Raw genomic sequence first — 19,533 nt, 5'->3', positions numbered from 1 at the left:
TTCTTTTTTTAACTTTTTCTTTTTCTCTTTTCATTTCTCTTTTCCTCTTGCCTCATCATTCTGACCTTTAAAGTCATTCTATATAGTCTTCTTTATTTGGTTTCCCATTTTATTGTTGGTACTCCACTTTCTTATGCCCATGACTCCACACAGCTTACATGAATTAAATATTCATTTTCCAAGTTATTATACAGTTCCTCTTCTAATGATTACTATTACTGTTACTATTAACCTTTACTTTTCTTACATCTTTCCTTTCTCTGGCCCTAGTCTTTTTCCTTCAAGGGAATATAGACAACAGCAAGGAAATAGAATAAGAAGAATAAAGTGTAAAAGAGAAAACGTAACACACACACACACAAGCAACTAAATAAAACCCTAGAGTAAAGAGAGAAGTTAATCAGCTGAATAAACCCATCAAGATAAAATGGTGACAAGACTGCAAAAAAATTGCAAGGCATACTAAGAAACATGTGGCCCAATTCAATGAAAAATTATAAACCAGGAAGAGACGCAGAACCTCAAACCACTAACAAAAGCTGTCCAAACAAATATCATGGGCAACTTAATGAAGTGATGGAAGAGATTAAGTTATATTAAGGGAGAACATACTGAAGAAATTGTAAACATACGTAAAAAGATAACAGATATGATGATGATGAATAGAATAATCCATGAAATGAAAAATACACTGGAACCACATAACAACACATTTGAACAGGTAGAGGCAAGAATTGTGATGTGAAAGACGGTACATCTGAAATCAAACAGATAGTAAAATAGAGATAAAAGGACAGAAAAAATTAATCAGGGATTTAGGGATTTGAATGACAACACAGAGCACACAAACATATGCATTATAGGCATTGCAGAGAGAGAAGAGAAGGGAAAGGGGACAGAAGGAGTAATGAGGGGAAAATGGCTGAAAACTTCCCCACCCTATAGATGGAGATGGATGTACACATCCAGAAGGTGCAGAGCAACCCAAACAGCATATATCCCAACAGACCTACCCCAAGACATATACTCGAACACTGTCTAATGTTCAAAACAAACAGAAAATACTGAAGGCAGCAAGAGAAAAGAGAACCATCACATAAAAGGGAAGCTCAATAAGATTAAGTGCTGATTTCTCATCTGAAACCATGGAGGCAAAAAGGAAGTGTTATGATATAGTTAAGGTGGTGAAAGAAAAAACTTCTAGCCAAGAATTCTCTACACAGCAAAGCTGGCATTCAAAAAGGATGGAGAGTTCAAAATATTCACAGATAAACACAAATTAAGTAAGTATGCCACAAGACACCTACCCTTCAAGAAATACTAAAGTGAGTTCTGCAGGTAGAAATGAAAAAACAGGAGAGAAAGAGTTAGAGGAGGGTTTAAGAACAACTAAAAAAGACAAAAAGAGAAATAAAAACAATATATAACATAAATAAACTCAAAGAAAATATGGGTAATGTAAATAATTCCTTGAGAGTAGTAACCCTGAATGTTAAAGGATTAAACTCACCAGTCAAGAGACTCAGATGGCAGAATGGATAAAGACATATAACCCATCTATATGTTGTCTATGAGAAACCCACCATACCAAGTATTCAAGGAGGTTGAAAGTGAATGGCTGGAAAACAATCTTACAAGCAAACAATAACCAAAAAGTGGCAGGAGTAGCTATACTAATATTGGGCAAAATAGACTTAAAATGCAAAACTATTGTAAGAGGCAAAGACAGACACTATGTATTAGTAAAAAGGGTATATTTTCAAGAAGAATGAATGTAAATATTTATGCAACTAACAAGGGCGCATCAAAATACATGAAGCAAAAACTGGAAAAAATAAGTGGAGAAATAGATGCCTCCACAGTTATAGTGAAGGGCTTTAATACACCATTATGACCATTAGACAGAACAGCTCAATGGAGAATAATACATTAGAAGATCTAGACCTAATAGAAATATACAGAATACTACACCCAAATAAACCAGGATATACATTATTCTCTAGTGAACATGGATCATTCTCCAAGATAGATCACATGCTAGGCCACATAGAAAGTCTCAATGAACTCAGAAAGATTGAAACCAAACAAAGTAAATTCTCTGACCAAAATGGAATGAAGCTGGAAATCTGCAAAGGCCAGAGAACCAGATTAGACACAAAGATATGGAAGTTAAGCAACACACTCTTAGACAAGCTGTGGGGCAAGGAGGAAATTTCAAAAGATAACAATAACTATCTTGAAATGAATGAAAATGACAGCACAAAGCATTAATGCTTATGGAATGCAGTAAAAGCAGTACTGAAATGAAAATTCATAGCAATAAATTCATACATCAGAAAAGAAGAAAGAGCTAAAATGGAAGACCTAACTGCACACTTGAAGGAATTAGAAAAAGAACAACAAACTAATGCCAAAGGAAGTAAGAAGAAAGAAATAACAAAGATCACAGCAGAACTACATGAAATAGAAAATAAGAAAGCATTAGAAAAAATGAAACAAACTAAAAGCTGATTATTTGAGAAGATAATAAAACTGACAAACTCTTAGCAAGACTAACAAAGAAAAAAAGAGAGAAGATGCAAATACAAAAAATAAGAAATGGGGAAAGATATCACAGAAATAAAGTGTATCATAACAGGATAATTTGAAAAGTTATATGCTAATAAGAAGGAACATTTAGAGGAAATGGATAAATTCCTATAAACACACAAGCAGCCTACATTGTTGAAAGAAGAAATTGACTAACTCAGCAGACCAATCACAATTAAAGATATAGAATCAGTCATTAAAAACCTCCCAACTAAGAAAAGTCCTACACCAAACCATTTCACAGGTGAATTCAACCGAACAAAATGGAAAGAACTCACACAAATCTTGCTTAAATTCATCCAAAAATGGAAGTAGAAGAAACATTGCCTAGCTCGTTCTATGCTGCTAACATTACCTTGATAGCAAAGCCAAAGATGACCCAAGAAAGGAAAATTATAGACCAATCTTTCTAATGAACTTAAATGCTAAAATAATCAGCAACATACTTGTTAATCATATTCAACAACAACTCAAACGAATTATACACCATGACCAAGTGGGTTTCATCCCTGGTGTGCAAGGAGAGCTCAACATAAGAAAATCCATCAATATAATACACCACATAAACAGATAGAAAGAAAAAAACACATGATCAACTCTATAGATGCAGAAAAATCATTTTACAGAATACAGCACCATTTCCTGATAAAAACACTTCAAAAGACAGGAATAGAAGGAAATGTTCTGAACATAATTAAGGGTATATATGAAAAACACACAGCTAACATAATTTACAATGGTGAAATCCTAAAATCTTTCCCTCTAAGATCAGGAAAAAGAAAAGATGCCCACTATCACCGCTCCTATTTAACATTGTGTTATAAGTACTTGCTCGAGCACTGATTCAAGAACGAGATATAGAAGATACCCAAATTGGAAAAGAAGATGTGCAAATTTTGCAATTTGCAGACAACATAATCCTATACATAGAAAGTCCTGAAAAATCTACAACAAAATCTCTAGAAATTATAAATGATTTCAGTAAAGTTTGCAGGTTAAAAGATCAATGTGCAAAAACCAGTAGCATTTCTGTACACCAAAATGAGCAATATGAGGAGGAAATCAAGAAAAGAATACCATGTACAATAGTAAATTTAAAAATCAAATACCTAGGAATAAATTGATCTAAAGGTGTAAAAGACTTATACACAGAAAACTACACAACACTGTTAAAGGAAACCAAAGAAGACTTAAATAAATGGAAGAATATTCTTTTTATGGATAGGAAGACTAAATATCATTAAGATGCCCATCCTATCCAAACTGATCTATAAATTTAATGCAACCCCAATAAAAATAAACGCAGCAATTTTTAATTAACTGGAAAAATTAACTATGAAATTTATTTGGAAAGGAAAGTGACCCCAAATAGCCAAAGACATACTGGAAAAGAAAAAAGAAATTGGAGGAATCACACTACCTGACGTTAAAACATACTACAAAATGAATTATACACCATGACCAAGCGGAATTCATTCCGGGTATGCAAGGATGGTTCAACATAAGAAAATCAATCAATGTAATACACCACATAAACAGATTGAAGAAAAAAAAATCACATGATTATATCTATAGATGCAGAAAAAGCATTTGACAACTACAGCACACTTTCTTGATAAAAACACCGCAAAAGATCAGAATACAAAGAAATTTTCTCAACTCGATAAAGAGTATATATGAAAAACCCACAGGCAACATCGTTTACAATGGTGAAATCCTAAAATCCTTCCCTCTAAGATCAGGAACAAGAAAAGGATGCCCACTCTCACTCCTTCTATTTAACATTGTCTTAGAAGTACTTGCTCGAGCACTGACGCAAGAACCAGATATAAAAGTCATTAAAATTGGAAAAGAAGAAGTCAAAATTTCATTATTTGCAGGTACATGATCCTATACATAGAAAACCCTGAGAGGTCTACAACAAAGCTTCTAGAGCTCATAAATGAGTTTAGTAAAGTTACAGGTTATAAGATCAATATGTAAAAATCAGTAGCATTTATGTACACCAATAATGAGCAAACTCAGGAGGAAATCAAGAAACAAATACTATTTACAATAGTAAATAAAAAAATCAAATACCTACGAATAAATTTAACTAAAGATGTAAAAAGCTTATACACAAAGTACTACACAAGACTATTCAAGGAAATAAAAGAAGACCTAAAAAAATAGAAGAATATTCCCTGTTCATGGATAGGAAGACTAAATATTATTAAGATGTCTATCATACCAAAATTTATCTAAACATTCAATGCAATCCCAATAAAAATTAACAGAGCATTCTTTAAGGAACTAGAAAAATTAGCTATGAAATTTATTTGGAAAGGAAAGAGGCCCCAAATAGCCAAAGACATATTGAAAAAGAAAAATGAAATTGGAGGACTCACACTACCTGACTTCAAAACATACTACAAGTCTACAGTAGTGAAAACAGCATGGTATTGGCACAACGAGAGACACACAGACCAATGGAACCTAACTGACAGTTCTGATATAGATCCTCATATATATAGTCATATAATATTTGATAAAGCCACCAAACTCTCTCAACTGAGAGAGTGGCCTATTCAACAAATGGTGCCTGGAGAACTGGATATCCATATGTAAAAGAATGAAAGAGGATTACCATCTCACACCTTATACAAAAATCAACTCAAGATAGATCAAAGACCTAAATATAAGAGCCAAGACCATAAAGACTTTGGAAAGCAGTGTAAGGAAGCATCTACAAGACCTTGTAATAGGAAATGGCTTCATGAACTTCACACCAAAAGCATAAGCAGCAAAAGAACAAATAGATAAATGGGACCTCTTCAAAATTAAAGCCTTCTGCACCTCAAAGGAGTTTGTCAAGAAAGTGAAAAGAGAGTCTACACAATGGGAGAAAATATTTGGTAAACATATATTGGATAGGAGACTTATAACTTGCATATATAAAGAACTCCTATATCTTGAAAATAAAAAGATAAACAACCCATTTGAAAAATTGGAAAAAGATTTAAACAGACACTTCTCCAAAGAAGGAATACAAATGGCTAAAAAGCACATAAAAAAATGCTCCAAATCTCTAGCTATCAGGGAAATGCAAATCAAAACTACAATGAGATACCATCTTACTCCCATAAGATTGGCAGCTATAAAAAAAAAACCAAAAAACAGAAGACTACAAATGTTGGAGAGGATGTTGAGGAATGGGAACACTCATCCACTGCTGGTGGGAGTGCAGAAAGATCCAACCATTCTGGAGGACAGTCTGGAGATTTCTCAAAAATCTAACCACAGATTTGCCATATGACCCAGCAATTCCACTACTGGGTATATATCCAGTAGAACTGAAAACCAGGAAACAAACTGACATATGCACACCAATGTTCATAGCAGCATTGTTCACTATTGCCAAAAGTTGGAATCAACCCAAATGCCCATCAACAGACGAATGGATAAATAAAATGTGGTATATATATATACAATGGAATACTACTCAGCTTTAAGAACAAATACACTACAAACACACGTGATAACATGGATGAATCTTGAGAACCTCATTTTGAGTGAAGCAACCCAGGCATTGAAGGACAAATACTACATGACCTCAATGATATGAAATAAGTAAACCAAGCTGCCTCAGAGAGCTAGAAACTGAAGGACAGGCTTACAGGAAATTGGGAGGTAGAGGAAGGATGCAAGCTGACACCTACATGGGTGAAATCTATGATAAGCTGGAGGTAAGTATTTGTACAAAGAAGGAATAAAATGGGGGGCATAGGGTTACCTTTGGGTGGGGCTTTGTGGGCTTGAGGGGGGCTAGGTATGGGAGGATGGGTAATATTGCCCAAGAAATTGGGGGGAAGGTGGGGCAACATACGAACATAGGAGATTGTCAGGTATTTGGTTGAGAGTATAATGCTGAGAAAACCTTTTCAAAAATATAATAAGGACACTTACCTGTTGAAGATGCTTAAAGGGGATAATCTGACACCGGGCAGGCTCTTAGGGAATATGTGAATGCTCATTTTGCCATAGTGGGTTATATCATTGGATAGAGACCCATATAATGAGAGTGAAGGTATACCCACATCCTGGGGAGGACTGATGCCATCAAATAGAGGGAACTGTATCTCTCGAGAGAAATGATGGCTCCCAGCGCATTAGGGCAGTTGAGCATATTGAGCATATCAAGCCCTCAACACTGTTGCAAGTATCTCTGAACATGGTCCTTCAAGCAATGAAGACTGACTGTCACTGTGGGCCCTAAGGGGAGGGGGAAAGAGGTATTGAACAGATGGAACCAATATAACTGTGTGGGCAATTGAAGTGTTTCACAAGAGTACGCAAGGATGGATATAAGACATGTAAAATTACACCAAAAATATATAGGGTCTGATAGGCTAAAATGTAAATCATAATGTAAAACATAAGATAACTAAAAATTTAGAAAATTGTATAGTCTAAAATATAAACCACAATGTAAACACAAATGTTACCTTTTTATGAAAGCTATTGTCTCAATATCTGTTATCAGTTTCAGTAAATATGGTAGGAATATGAAAAAGATTATTGCTGTGGAAAGGAAAAGGGTTTTATGTTGGATATGTGGGAGTACTGTATATTGTATATATGAATTACTGTGATCTAAAACTCTTGTGAAGATAAGCTTAATAATTAGAATAAAGAAAAGAAAAAGACAGGACCTAGACACTGAGGAAAAGACAGAAGTAGTAGCCTTGCCAATTTGCATACAGAGCAACACCTATTGCAGTGATGGAAGGCAAAACATCAAAAACAAAGCTTTTGCATTTTTAAATTTTTTGATACCCCAATTTATTTTTACCTTAATTTTTCCAAGTTAATATGTATTCTTTATCTAACCTTTAAACTCATTGCTATATTCCATTTTACTAATAAGGGAACCTGGCAATATATTGGGCTTCGCTTTTGAAGAAGTTTTGGATCACAGAGAAGTTCAACAATGGCAGCGGAGAAATACTGGTGTGGGATGTTACTGACAGGGGACACATGATTGGCAGGGAGTTCTGTAGGGCATATATCCAGGGTGCATAAAAATGTTTGGATATTTTCATAGTAGATACAATTAAAAACAACAACTGAGGGGATGCTGAGTTCCTAGCCAGGGGAGTTCTATCACAGTCCCTAAAGGAACAGCAACAATCCCCCAAGTGCAATGGCAAAGACCAAAAAAGAATGAAGGTCCAACAATGAGCCCTTGATACTAATGAATATGCTTGTAAGCCTGTGCACCTGAAATAAGAACAAGGTCTAGAGCTGCAGGGTGCCTAAGAGTTACCTCCTGAGAACCTCTGTGTATCTCAAATGTGGACAGTCTCGAAGCCAAACTCAGCATGTAAATGTGTTGCCTTCCCCCCAGTGTGGGACATGACTCCTGGGGATGAGCCTCCCTGACACTGAGGGATTACTACCAAGTACCAGCTGATGATGTAACTAGAAAATGACCTTGAATACAAGGGTCAACTTGGACCAGCAGAATATCTCAGTCTACATATAATACCAGGAGTTAAAAATGCTTTTTGACCTGAATCAAGGGGGAAATGGAAAGGACAAATGAGTTTATATGGCTAGGAGTCTCCAAAAAAGAGCCAGGAGGTTATGAGAGGGGTCGCCCTTATGCACACGTGAGCAGAGTCCCAGAGACAGATAAAGTAAGTACGACCCCAGGTATTGGTTCTTCTGAGGGCTACAGAGACCCACAGGTTCTATGCTCATGGCAGATGAAGTTCAATGCCATGTCAGTTGGCCCTTCTTCGGAGTTTGTGTTTCTATGTGATGGAGCTGGACTCAGATGTGATCTTTGTTCACAAGCCTCTCCTGTTATTTTTACCGGAACTGTAGTTGGTGCTGGGGTTTAATATATACCCAGAGGATCTGAATCTCTGGACTGACCATATGATAGGCAGGCCCTGAGCCTTAACAGACTTCTGCTCCTACACTCTGGTTTATTGGACTTACTCCACTCAGCCAACATGGAGTTGAAGAAGGTCAACCACCACACCACGGAGCCAAGAGTGGCTATAACTGAAAGCAGGAGGATTGCATCTAGCATCTATGTGGACTCTAAGCCCCCTCTTGATATAGATGTGGAGTGGACACAACCAATCCAAGGTCCACAGGATGGAGGAATAGAATATGGATTAGAGTGGACTTACTGATATTCTATTCATGAACTATTGTGATTAGTAATCAAAGAAAATGTGGCATTGGTGTGAAGAAAGTGGCCATGGTGGCTGCTGGGTGTGGGGAATGGGAGGAAGAGATGAGATGTGGAGGCATTTTCGGGACTTGGAGTTGTCCTGGGTGGTGCTGCAGGGACAATTACCAGACACTATATGTCCTCCCATGGCCCACTGGATGGAACGTGGGAGAGTGTGGGCCATGATGTGGACCATTGACCATGAGGTGCAGTGGTACTCAGAGATGTATTCATCAAATGCAATGAATGTCTCATGATGATGGAGGAGATTGTTGCTATGCGGTGAGGAGTAGGGTGAGGGGGGTGGCGGGTATATGGGGAACTCATATTTTCTGAATGTAATTTTTAAAATTAATTAATTAAAAATAAATTAAAAAAATAAAACATACTACAAAGTCATAGTAGTCAAAACAGAATGATATTGGCACAAGGATAGTCTTACTGACCAATGGAACCAAACTGAGAGTTCATATCTAGATCCTCACATGTACAGTCAACTGATATTCAACAAGGCCACCAAGCCCACTCAACTGGGAAAAAATGGCCTCTTCAAAAAGGGTGCTTGGAGAACTGGATCTCCATATACAAAAGAATGAGAGAGGAATGCCATCACATATCTATACAATAAATTAACTCAAGATGGATCGAAGGTCTAAATATAATAGGCAAGACCATAAAGAAAAGGATCCTCTCATGATAGTCTTTATTTCTGTGGGGTCAGTGGTGATATCCCCTTTCCTATTTCTTATTTTGTGTATTTGCATCTTTTCTCTTTTTGTCTTTATTAGTCTAGCTAAAGGTTTGTCAATTTAATTGATTTTCTCAAAGAACTAGCTCTTTTTTTTGTTTGTTTATTTTCTATGTAATTTATTTCTGCTCTGATCTTTGCTATTTCTTTCTTTCTTCTTCCTTTGGGTTTTTTTTTTTTTTTTTTTTACTAATTCTTCCTAGTGTGCAGTTATTACTCTCAGTGTTATAACTCTCAATGAATCTTTCATTAGCCATATTTTCTTTGGATTTGTGTGTCATACGTTGTTTTTATTTCTCTGTTTGTCTTTTTAGTTGTTCTTACACTCTCCTCCAACTCTGTCTCTCTGTTTTTTCCTTTCTACCTGCAGAACTCCCTTTAGTATTTCTTGAAGGGAAGGTTTGTTTTTGGCACACTCTCTTAGTTTCTGCTTATCTGTGAATATTTTGAACTCTCCATCATTTTTGAATGCCAGCTTTTCTGGATAGAGTATTCTTGCTGGAAATTTTTTTTCTTTTAGTACCTTAACTATGTCATACCACTGCCTTCTTGCCTCCATGGTTTGAGATCAGAAATAAGCACTTAATCTTATTGAGCTTCCCTTGTGTGTGATGGTTCTCTTTTCTCTTGCTGCCTTCAGGATTTCCTCTTTGTCTCGAGCATTGGATAATTTGACAAGTATATGTCTTGGGGTAGGCTTGTGGGAATTTATTTTGTTTGGGTATGTTGTGCTTTCTGGACATGTACATTCACCTTCTCCAATAGGTTTGGTAAGTTTTCAGCCATTATTTCCTCCAACACCCTTTCCCTTCTCTTCTCCTTCTGAGATGACTATAATGCATATATTTGTGTGTTTTGTATTTTCATTCAAATCCCTAAGTACCTGATGTATTTTTTTTATCTTTTTATCTATCAATTCTTCTGTTTGATTTCCGATGTATTGTCTTGCACATCACTATTTCTTCTCTCTGCCTCTTCAAATCTGTTGTTATTTGCTGAGAGTGTATTTTTTATTTCTTATATTGTTCCATTCCTCACCATCCTATCTGTTATATTTTTGTGTATGTTTACAATTTCTTCTGTATTCTCTCCAAGTGTTTTCTTAATATTCTTTTTTATTTCTCTCCCTCCCCCCCAGTTGTCTTCTCTCTGTGTCCATTCACTGTGTATTCTTCTGTGACTGCTTCTATCCTTATCAGCAGCACCAGGAATATGTGTTTCTTTTTGTTGCGTCATCCTGTTGTGTCAGCTCTCCGTGTGTGCAATGCCATTCTTGGGCAGGCTGCACTTTCTTTCATGTTGGGCAGCTCTCCTTATGGCATGCACTCATTATGCATGGGGCTTCTCTATGCAGGGGACACACCTGCATGGCATGGCACTCCTTGTGCGCATCAGCACTGCACATGGGCCAGCTCTGCATGAGTCAAGGAGGCCCAGGGTTTGAACCATGGACTTCCCTTGTGGTAGGCAGACACCCTATCCATTGGGCCATGTCTGCTTCCCTTCTTAATATTCTTAATCTCTTGCTTTACTTCATTAAGTTGGCCGATGATATTTGTTTGGAGAACTTTGATTAGTAGTTTGATGTTCTGCTCCTCTTCCTGGATTTTTAGTTTGTTCATTGGATTGGGCCATGTCTTCCAGATTACTGGTATGGTTTGTAACTTTTTGTTGCTGTCTGGTCATCATTTTATCTTGATGTGTTTGTTCAGTTCATTAGATTCTCCATCTAGCCTTGGGGTTTTTTTAGGTGCTGTTTTTATGTCTGTGTTAAGTCTTCTTTTTGACACTTTGTTCTTCTTCTATTTCTTTGTTGTTGCCTAAGTTCCCTTGAAGAAAAAAAGATTAGGACCAAGGAAAGCAAAAGAGGTAAGAAAATAAAAAGTATATTGATAGTAAATGTTAGCAGAAGAACCATACAAGACCTAGAAAAATGAATATTAAACTCATGCATGCTGTGTAGAGTTATAGGAATAAAAAAGGGGCATACCTACAATGAGATGGGAAACTGAATATGGAGAAGAATATAGTATAAATTAAAAGGTCAATGTGATCAGGAGAGAGGGAAAGAGAAGAGGAAGGATGATAGCATAAAGCGTGAATAAAAGATAGAAAACAGAATAGAGGTGTTAGAAATAAAAGGCCAGAAAATTTGTGGGCTAAACAAAGAAAGGTGGATTGAAGGGGCAACAATAGAAAAAGGAAGATAGAAAGATGTAAAGGAAAGGAGATAGCATTGGTAGCCAAAATCAGTACACACAGAAAAGAGGAAATTGATGATGAGGAAGCATAGCAAAAGGTAAACACCATCAGCAGCACCTAGAACAATCAATCTTTTTATCACACTCTCTCCTGGTCGATGTCCAAAGCATCCTGCTTTGTGGGTTTCCAAAACCAATCACTCAGGCAGGATTTTGTCCCCACTTAAGTCATTTTTTTGTAGAAGAGATGATGAAGGTGCACTTACTTCGATGCCATCTTGTCCTGTCTCTGGCTTCATTTTTGAAGAGATTTTGGTTCACAGAGGCATTCAACTATGACAGAGGAGAAGCACTGGTGTGGGGTGTCATTGATGGGGGATATTTTGGAGGGAATTCACCTGGGCTTGCATGTAGAGTATATATATGTATATATATGTTCAGGTGTTCATTGGGTATTGCCACAGTTGGTAGAGATTCACATAACAACTGAAGGAGTGCTGGATTCCCATCCTTGGAGGGCTCTGCCACATTTTTTATTAGAACAGCAACAATCCCCCAAGTGCAGGGGCAATGACCAGTAAAGAAGGATGGTCTGTTGATGGACCCTTGATACTGACAAGAATGCTTATGAACCTTTTGCATTTGAAATTTCATCTTGGCCTAGTGTTGCAGCAGAGTGACTAAGAGTTACCTCCTGAGAGCCTCTATGTTGCTCAAATATGGGCCACTCTCTAAGTCAAACTCAGCACATAAATGTATTACCTTAACCCCAGTGTGGGACATGAGTCCTGGGGATGGGCCTCCCTGGCACCTACCATGCATCAGCTGGTGAAGCAACTGGAAAAAGACCTTGAATAAAAGGAGGAAATGGTAAAGACAAATGAGTTTATGTGGCTAAGAGATTTCAAAATGAGTCAGGAGATCATCAGAGAAGTAACACTTGTGCATATCTCCGCAGGATATCATGGACAGCCAAAGTAGATACTACTCCAAATAGAGGGATTCCTGAGGGGTACTGAGACAGCCAGGTCCTACAGTCATGGCAGATGGTGCCAGAGTTTGGTGTCTTGCCAGTGGGCACTACTTAGGAGTTTGTGCTCCCAAGTGTGACAGAGTTGGATTCAGATATGACTTCTCTACACATGCCTCTTCTGTCCCTTTTATTGAACCTGTGGTTGGTGCTGGCGTTAGTGGGTTTATGTCCAGAAGACTTAAATCTCTGGGTTGTCCATATGCTAGCTGGGTCCTGAGCCTCAGTAGCGTTGCAACACCTACTCTCCAGTTCATTGGACTCATCCAGGACAGCTAACAAGGAGGTGAGGATAGACAACCACTGCACCAAGGAAGTGGAAGAGTCTACAAACTGGAAGCAAGAGAGTCCTGTCCATCAGCCATGTGTGATTGATATCCCCTCTCAATTAAGAGGTGGAGTGGGCATCACCATCCCAGACTCCTCAGGATTGGGGGACGAAATATGGAATAGAGTAGACTTATTGGTGTTCTACTGTAGATTTATTGTGATTCTAACAATGGAAGAAATTATAGCATTGATGTGGAGACAGTGGCCACAGGAGTTGCTGAAGGCAGGGAGAGGGAAAAAGATATAATAAAGCGGCATTTTGGGGACTTGGAATTGTCGTAATTGACACTGCAGGGACAAATGCAGGACGTTATATATCCTGCAATAACTTACCAAATGGACTGGGAGAGAGTGTAAACTACAATGTAAGCTATAATCCATGCTGTGTAGTGGTGCTCCAAAATGTGTTCATCAGCAGCAATGAATGTACCACATTAATGAAAGAAGTTGTTGATGTGGGAAAAGTGGGGGGTGTGAGGAGTGAGACATATGGGAATCCCCCATATTTTTTAATGTAACATTTTGTATGATCTATGTATCTTTTAAAAATAATAAATATTTTTTTAATTAAAAAAAATAAACCAGCGAATTTGAAGATTGGTCAGTTGAGATTATCCAGTCTCAGCAAAAAAGAAAAAAAAGTGAAATGGCAGAGTTTACTATCACCTCCAGTATTGTGACTGTATGACTGTACTTTCACTTCAATTATCACTGCTGTTACTATTAGCCTTCATTTACTTAGCTCCTAGTATGTGCCAGGCTATCAACACACAATATATCTAATCTTCAAAACAAAACAGACATGGAGAGAAGAAGTGTTTCACAATCCTGCATAGCTAGTAAATTGCAGAGGATAGGAACTAAAACTCAGGTTTGTCTGATTCCAGAGCCCTTTTCACTTTTCTCCATGACTTCTTTTTAGTATTCTGGCTCTAAGGGGATAGTAGTTTACTAATATTTGACTGTAAAAAAAATTAGATGCAGATATATGATGGGTAATTTTTAAGTGAAAAGTATATCCATCAGGATTCATTTGGGAAAGGAGAATTATTTCACGTGCAAGGCTTCCTTTTACACCTGTTGCCAGAGCTGGGAGCAGAGGTCAAGGAAGTTGCCATTAAAATCAAAATAACTAAAAATGCTGAATATTTTAGCCTAAATCATAAAAATGGATTTTTGCAAAACTTCTGAGTATTGTCTTCAAATCTCAAGAATGACTTAGAAACTACCCCAAATTATCTGTTTGCCTCAGTGATGCAAGTGGTTCTTAAAAGCTCAATGGGAAACTACAATGACTTTCACCTCTCCCATGTTTCTACATACAACAACCTCCAGGTAGTAATGGTTTCCCCTCCTCTGCCTTTTAAATCTCTCATGATTTTCCCTTATTGGAAAGCATTAAACAAGGGTCATATAGAAATGAGAAACCTAGAAATTATAGCTCCCAGCCTCACCACTACAATGCAGGGAAAACTTTAATATCTGAGTGGTGAAGATGCTAATTTACAACAGACAATTGAGCCTGGGGCATAAGGACAACAATAAAGGGGTTAAATAGGAGGCTGCGGTCACCCCTCGGGCTGAAGTGTGGTTTGCTGGCCTGGCAGGGGAGCGGCCGCGGTAGGCTTAATTCCGCTGCCACCATAATAGGGTGGTTGGTCGGGCCCACCGCCACCCCTGAAGGAAGCTCGGCATGGGCGCAGAGTGCCCTCGGGTCTCCCCTTCTCAGCAGCCATGCTTCCGCGGCCGCCCCTCCTCCCGGATGGCGCCACCCGATGCCTTGTGGGGCGGCACCCTTCTTCTTCCTTCTCCCTGCGCAGGCGCAGGGCAGAAAATTCCAGTCTGCCCTTTTCCCCTCCCCCGACAGCAGCAACAGCCAGGCGTGGGCGGAGAAATCCAGTCTGCCCTTTTCCCCTCCCCCGACAGCAGCAACAGCCAGGTGTGGGCGGAAAAATCCAGCCCGCCCTTTTCCCTTCCCCCGACAGCAGCAACAGCCAGGCGTGGGCGGGAAACTCAAGTCTGCCCTCCACCCCAGCAACAGCAGCCACCAATCCCTAAACCCTGCCCCTTCCCCCAGCAACAGCGACAGCCAATCCCTAACCACCACCCCTCCCCCGTCCAGTACCGCCCACTGACCTTTCGCCGGCAACCAATCAGAACAGGGCGTGGCTTCGACCAATCAGCCTTCCCCAGCCCCTATAAAACTGTTGCCTCTCCCTCAGTAAAGTGGACTTGCGTGTTTACCTTGTCTCCGCGGTAGTTCTTCTGCCGTGCGCCCTCCAGTCCTGAGAGCCCCCGACAAGGGCCTGGCCTCCCTTGTCCCCAGTTCATCGCCTGCTTCTCCAGGCAACCCCTTCGTCGCCGGCTTCGCCGGGCGACCCCGTCAGCCGAACCGCGCAACCCCTTGTGAGACCGATCCCTCGTCTGCTGCCGGACCGACCCCTCGTCCCAAGTGGGACCGACCCCTCGTCCCAAGCGGGACTGACCCCTCGTCCAGAGCTGGACCGACCCCTCGTCCGCAGCCAGACCCCACCTCTACCGACCGAGCAAGCCTCCGCAGGAGGCTGAGAGTGTCCATCTGCAAGTATCGGGAGTATGATGAGAGACAGGTGGGAAAGAGCCAAACTAGATGAGCCTACCTTAGATCAGCTAACCTTAGATCAGCTAACTTGGCACCCAGAAGTCTGAGGAAGCCCAGCCAAGACCAATATAGGCAATACCCCGAGATGTATGAGTCAGCCCCCAACCAACCCCCAGATTCATAGGCAAAATGAACGTTTATTCTTGAATGATGCTGAGAATTTGTGACCATTTCCTATCCTGCATTTTTTGTGGCAATAGCTAACTAATAAATAAGGATGTGAAAAAGTCCTTGTGTCTCAAAATTTATTCAATTAAGTATTTTTTCCTCTCCTGCAAAATGAAAATTCCTTCAGACCCCATGAAATTTCTACTAACACTTAGCTACTGGAAAGAGGAAAGGTTACTTTACATCATAAATATTGTCTCTATTCTATAATTACATTTCCCTTTCCCACATTGGATCCAACTGCAGGCAAAAATATGAGGCCAAAATAGAAGTCATAATGGCATATTATCTCTTTTTATCTCATCTTTTCAAAATCTAGTGCAGTTATCGAACCCACACGTCTGGGGTTGGGTCATGGGAAGGATGAATGAGAAAGGGATGACAAGAATGTACTCCTTTGCTAGTTACCAATATTAAGAAGGTTTTTACTTCTTTGGAGCTGGAAGATGGTTAAAACTGACTCATTCTCTCACTGTCACATCCAGACCAGGGGATATTCAGAGACTTCCAAACTGTTATCCCACACAAACCCTGTGATATGGTTAAAGCATTTGCTTCCTGTGGCTGCTTCCCCTTAAAGACCCTGGTTTTACAGTGATGTACTCGACACAGATTGTTTATTCTTTCTCTCAGAGTCTCCTTGACTTTCCAATATTCTTGTGAAGAATTGAAAATGGCTTAGACCACATAATATTCTAATTTTCTCTCTCTCTTTCACTCTCTCTCCTACTCTTGTTCTTTCTTTTGTTCTTGTTCTCATTAAAATAGGTGATATATACTAATATATATCAAATGCTCTAAATGGTGAAGAGGAAAGCACTTCTTTCCGATTCAGGATTCACTGCTCAGTTTGTTCCAAAGAAACCTGTTTACGAGACCCTTTCTCATGTCCAGCTTGTAGTTCTTCTTAGATCCACATTTAACATGGAGGCTCAAGTGTTATGAAATTGGTTATTGGGCATTTTCTATAAATATCTGCATTTTGCCTGCCTTGCAACTCATTTTGGTATCTATCTGTCAAATCTTGGTGCCTCAGGTGAAACTTCCAGTTTAGCATCCTGATATATGTTGCTCCTTCTTCCTGTGATCATCAGAACATGATAAACACCTTCTCCATGAAGTCTTTCATATCCTCTGCTTCTAGGGTAAGATAATTATTCCTCCTCAGAAATTACATAGCACTCTGTACAAACTATTATAATCCTTGACACACTGAATCCTCTGGAGTAAGAGAGCCAAAGCTCAAATTTCACCAGCTGTGTGATCTTTAGGATGATTTTCACCTCAGAGTTTCCCCAACCTATCTTATAGGGTTGTTATCAGGATTAAATTAGATGATTTTAACACATATTAAGTTACTAGACCAGTTAGTGTCTGAGAAAACAAAGATGACATTTAATTTTGCCACTGAATATCTGTATGAGTTTGGGAAGAAAGAAGGTGTGGGCCATATTCCTGAAGGACAAGAAAGCAGTGTGCTGATTGTCATATGAGGAGAGTAAAATTTAACATGTTCACCCTGGAAGTTCTAGGAGGGCTCAGAGTCCATGCATTCTGGGTGCCTGAGAGCAATAGGAGCCATATCACCATAAAAATGGAAAATTCCCTAGAAATAGAGAAGGAAAGGCTAAACAACTTACATCAAATTTTGAAATTTGGGGAAAGATCAGCCCTGATGTTTAAATGATACCAGCCAAAGTGACACCACATCTACAAATTATTCTCCAATCCCATTATATAAGACAAGAATAAATAAAGTACTATAAAGCATATCCCATTTACTGTTTCCTTTAACATGTGCAGGATTAATGTCAGCACAGCACTTTGAGTGACAGACATGAAACAAAAAAATGAGATATGGTTTCAATAATTTGTATTTACATATAATTTAAGAAATATAATTATACAGATATTTTAAACAAAAGTAGATATCAGTGGGAAGAATATGTTTTCTTACTCAAGAGTTTTCTCAAAGCTCCTTTCATGTCTTTATTTCTCAGGCTATATATAAAGGGGTTCAACATGGGAGTGACCACTACATATAATACAGAAGCAATTATGTTCTTGTCATTGGTATTGCTGGATGAGGGAAGAAAATATAGACCAATAATTGCCCCATAATAGAGAGTCACCACTGAGAGGTGGGATCCACAAGTGGACAAGGCTTTGCAAATGCCCTTGGTAGAGGGAACCCGAAGGATGGTGACTCCAATATGGCCATAAGAAACCAGAATGCATAAGAATGGAAACATGATTGCTGCCAATCCTGCAGTAAAGATTGTCAATTGATTGATGGAGGTGTCTGAACAGGACAACTTGAGCAGGGCAGCAAGGTCACAGAAGAAGTGGGGAATAGTGTGGTCAGCACAGAAGGACAGTAGGGCCAGGAGGAGGGTATGCAAAAGAGCACAAGCAGAAGCAATGACCCAGGACCCTACCACCAGCATGACACAAAGACTGTGACTCATGATAGTGGTATAATGGAGAGGGTGACAGATGGCCACATACCTATCATAAGCCATTGAAGTGATAAGGAAACTGTCCAAATCGGCAAATAATATGAAAAAATATGTCTGTGAAATGCACCCATTATAGGAGATAGATAGATGGTGTGTCTGCATGTTCAGCAACATTTTGGGGACAGTGACAGATGAGAAAGAGACATCAGTGAGGGCCAAGTGGCTGAGGAAGAAGTACATAGGGGTGTGGAGGTGAGAGTCCAGCCTGATGAGCAGGATGATGAGCAGGTTCCCCAGCACCGTGGTGAGGTACATGCCCAGGAAGAGGGCAAAGAACACGCCCTGCTGCTCTGGCCAGATGGTGAGTCCCAGGAGGAAGAATTCAGACACGCTGCTCTGGTTCTCCCACCTCATACCAGCATTTCAGTTACAGGGGCTGGTGAGGGAAGTTGAAGAGAAAAGGCAGAACGTCTTCGAATAAGAAGTGATGCTTGTGGCATACCACAACAAAGATGTTCTTTTGACCTAGGGAGTGTTTTCATCCATATTTTCTTATATTTACCACATATTTTGCTGCATAAATGTGATAGAAAAAATATAAGTTTATGATATATAGCCCCTTCTCAATCTGTTCCCAGTTTCTGTAAATAATAACAGTTAATGCTTATTAAACATTGTCCTTATGCACAGTTCTAATAACTTTTGTGTAATAACTGATTCAATAGTTTTAATATATAAGCTAGGTAGGTAATATTTTCATTTCTCATTTTCAGATGGAATAGCTGAGGGAGAGTCTCGCAGTCACAGAGGTAAGAAGAGGAGAAACTTGGATTTTGACTCCAGAGTTTGTTCTCTGGAAGCAAAGAAAATTATCTGATATCAGAAATCTCCTTGATCTTCATAATTTTGCATGTAATTAACTGTTTAATGCTGTCTCTTCTGCTTTTCTATACATTCCATGATTATTTCTAGATTGTTTGTAGACATAGAATCTATCATAGATGTTTATGTGTAGGTGATATAAATTTATTGATCAAGTGGACCATTGACCATGAGGTGCAGTGATGCTCAGAGATATACTTATCAAATGCAATGGATGTGTTATGATGATGGGAGAGAGTGTTGCTGTGGGGGGAGTGGT

General features: G+C 39.1%; 1 protein-coding gene across 1 annotated transcript; it reads right to left on the bottom strand.

Annotated features, from left to right (window-relative positions):
* Positions 1-17,864: 17,864 nt before the first annotated feature.
* Positions 17,865-18,806, bottom strand: LOC105745522 (olfactory receptor 1J1). The gene has a single exon (XM_023586947.3). It carries the CDS (start codon positions 18,804-18,806, stop codon positions 17,865-17,867), a length of 942 nt encoding a protein of 313 aa, XP_023442715.3.
* Between the last annotated feature and the right edge of the window lie 727 nt (positions 18,807-19,533).

The sequence above is a fragment of the Dasypus novemcinctus genome, chromosome 8, assembly GCF_030445035.2.
Source record: "Dasypus novemcinctus isolate mDasNov1 chromosome 8, mDasNov1.1.hap2, whole genome shotgun sequence".
Classification (NCBI taxonomy): Eukaryota; Metazoa; Chordata; class Mammalia; order Cingulata; family Dasypodidae; genus Dasypus; species Dasypus novemcinctus.
The sequence above is the reverse complement of the archived record's forward strand: the minus strand, read 5'-3'. Positions and strand labels throughout refer to the sequence as shown.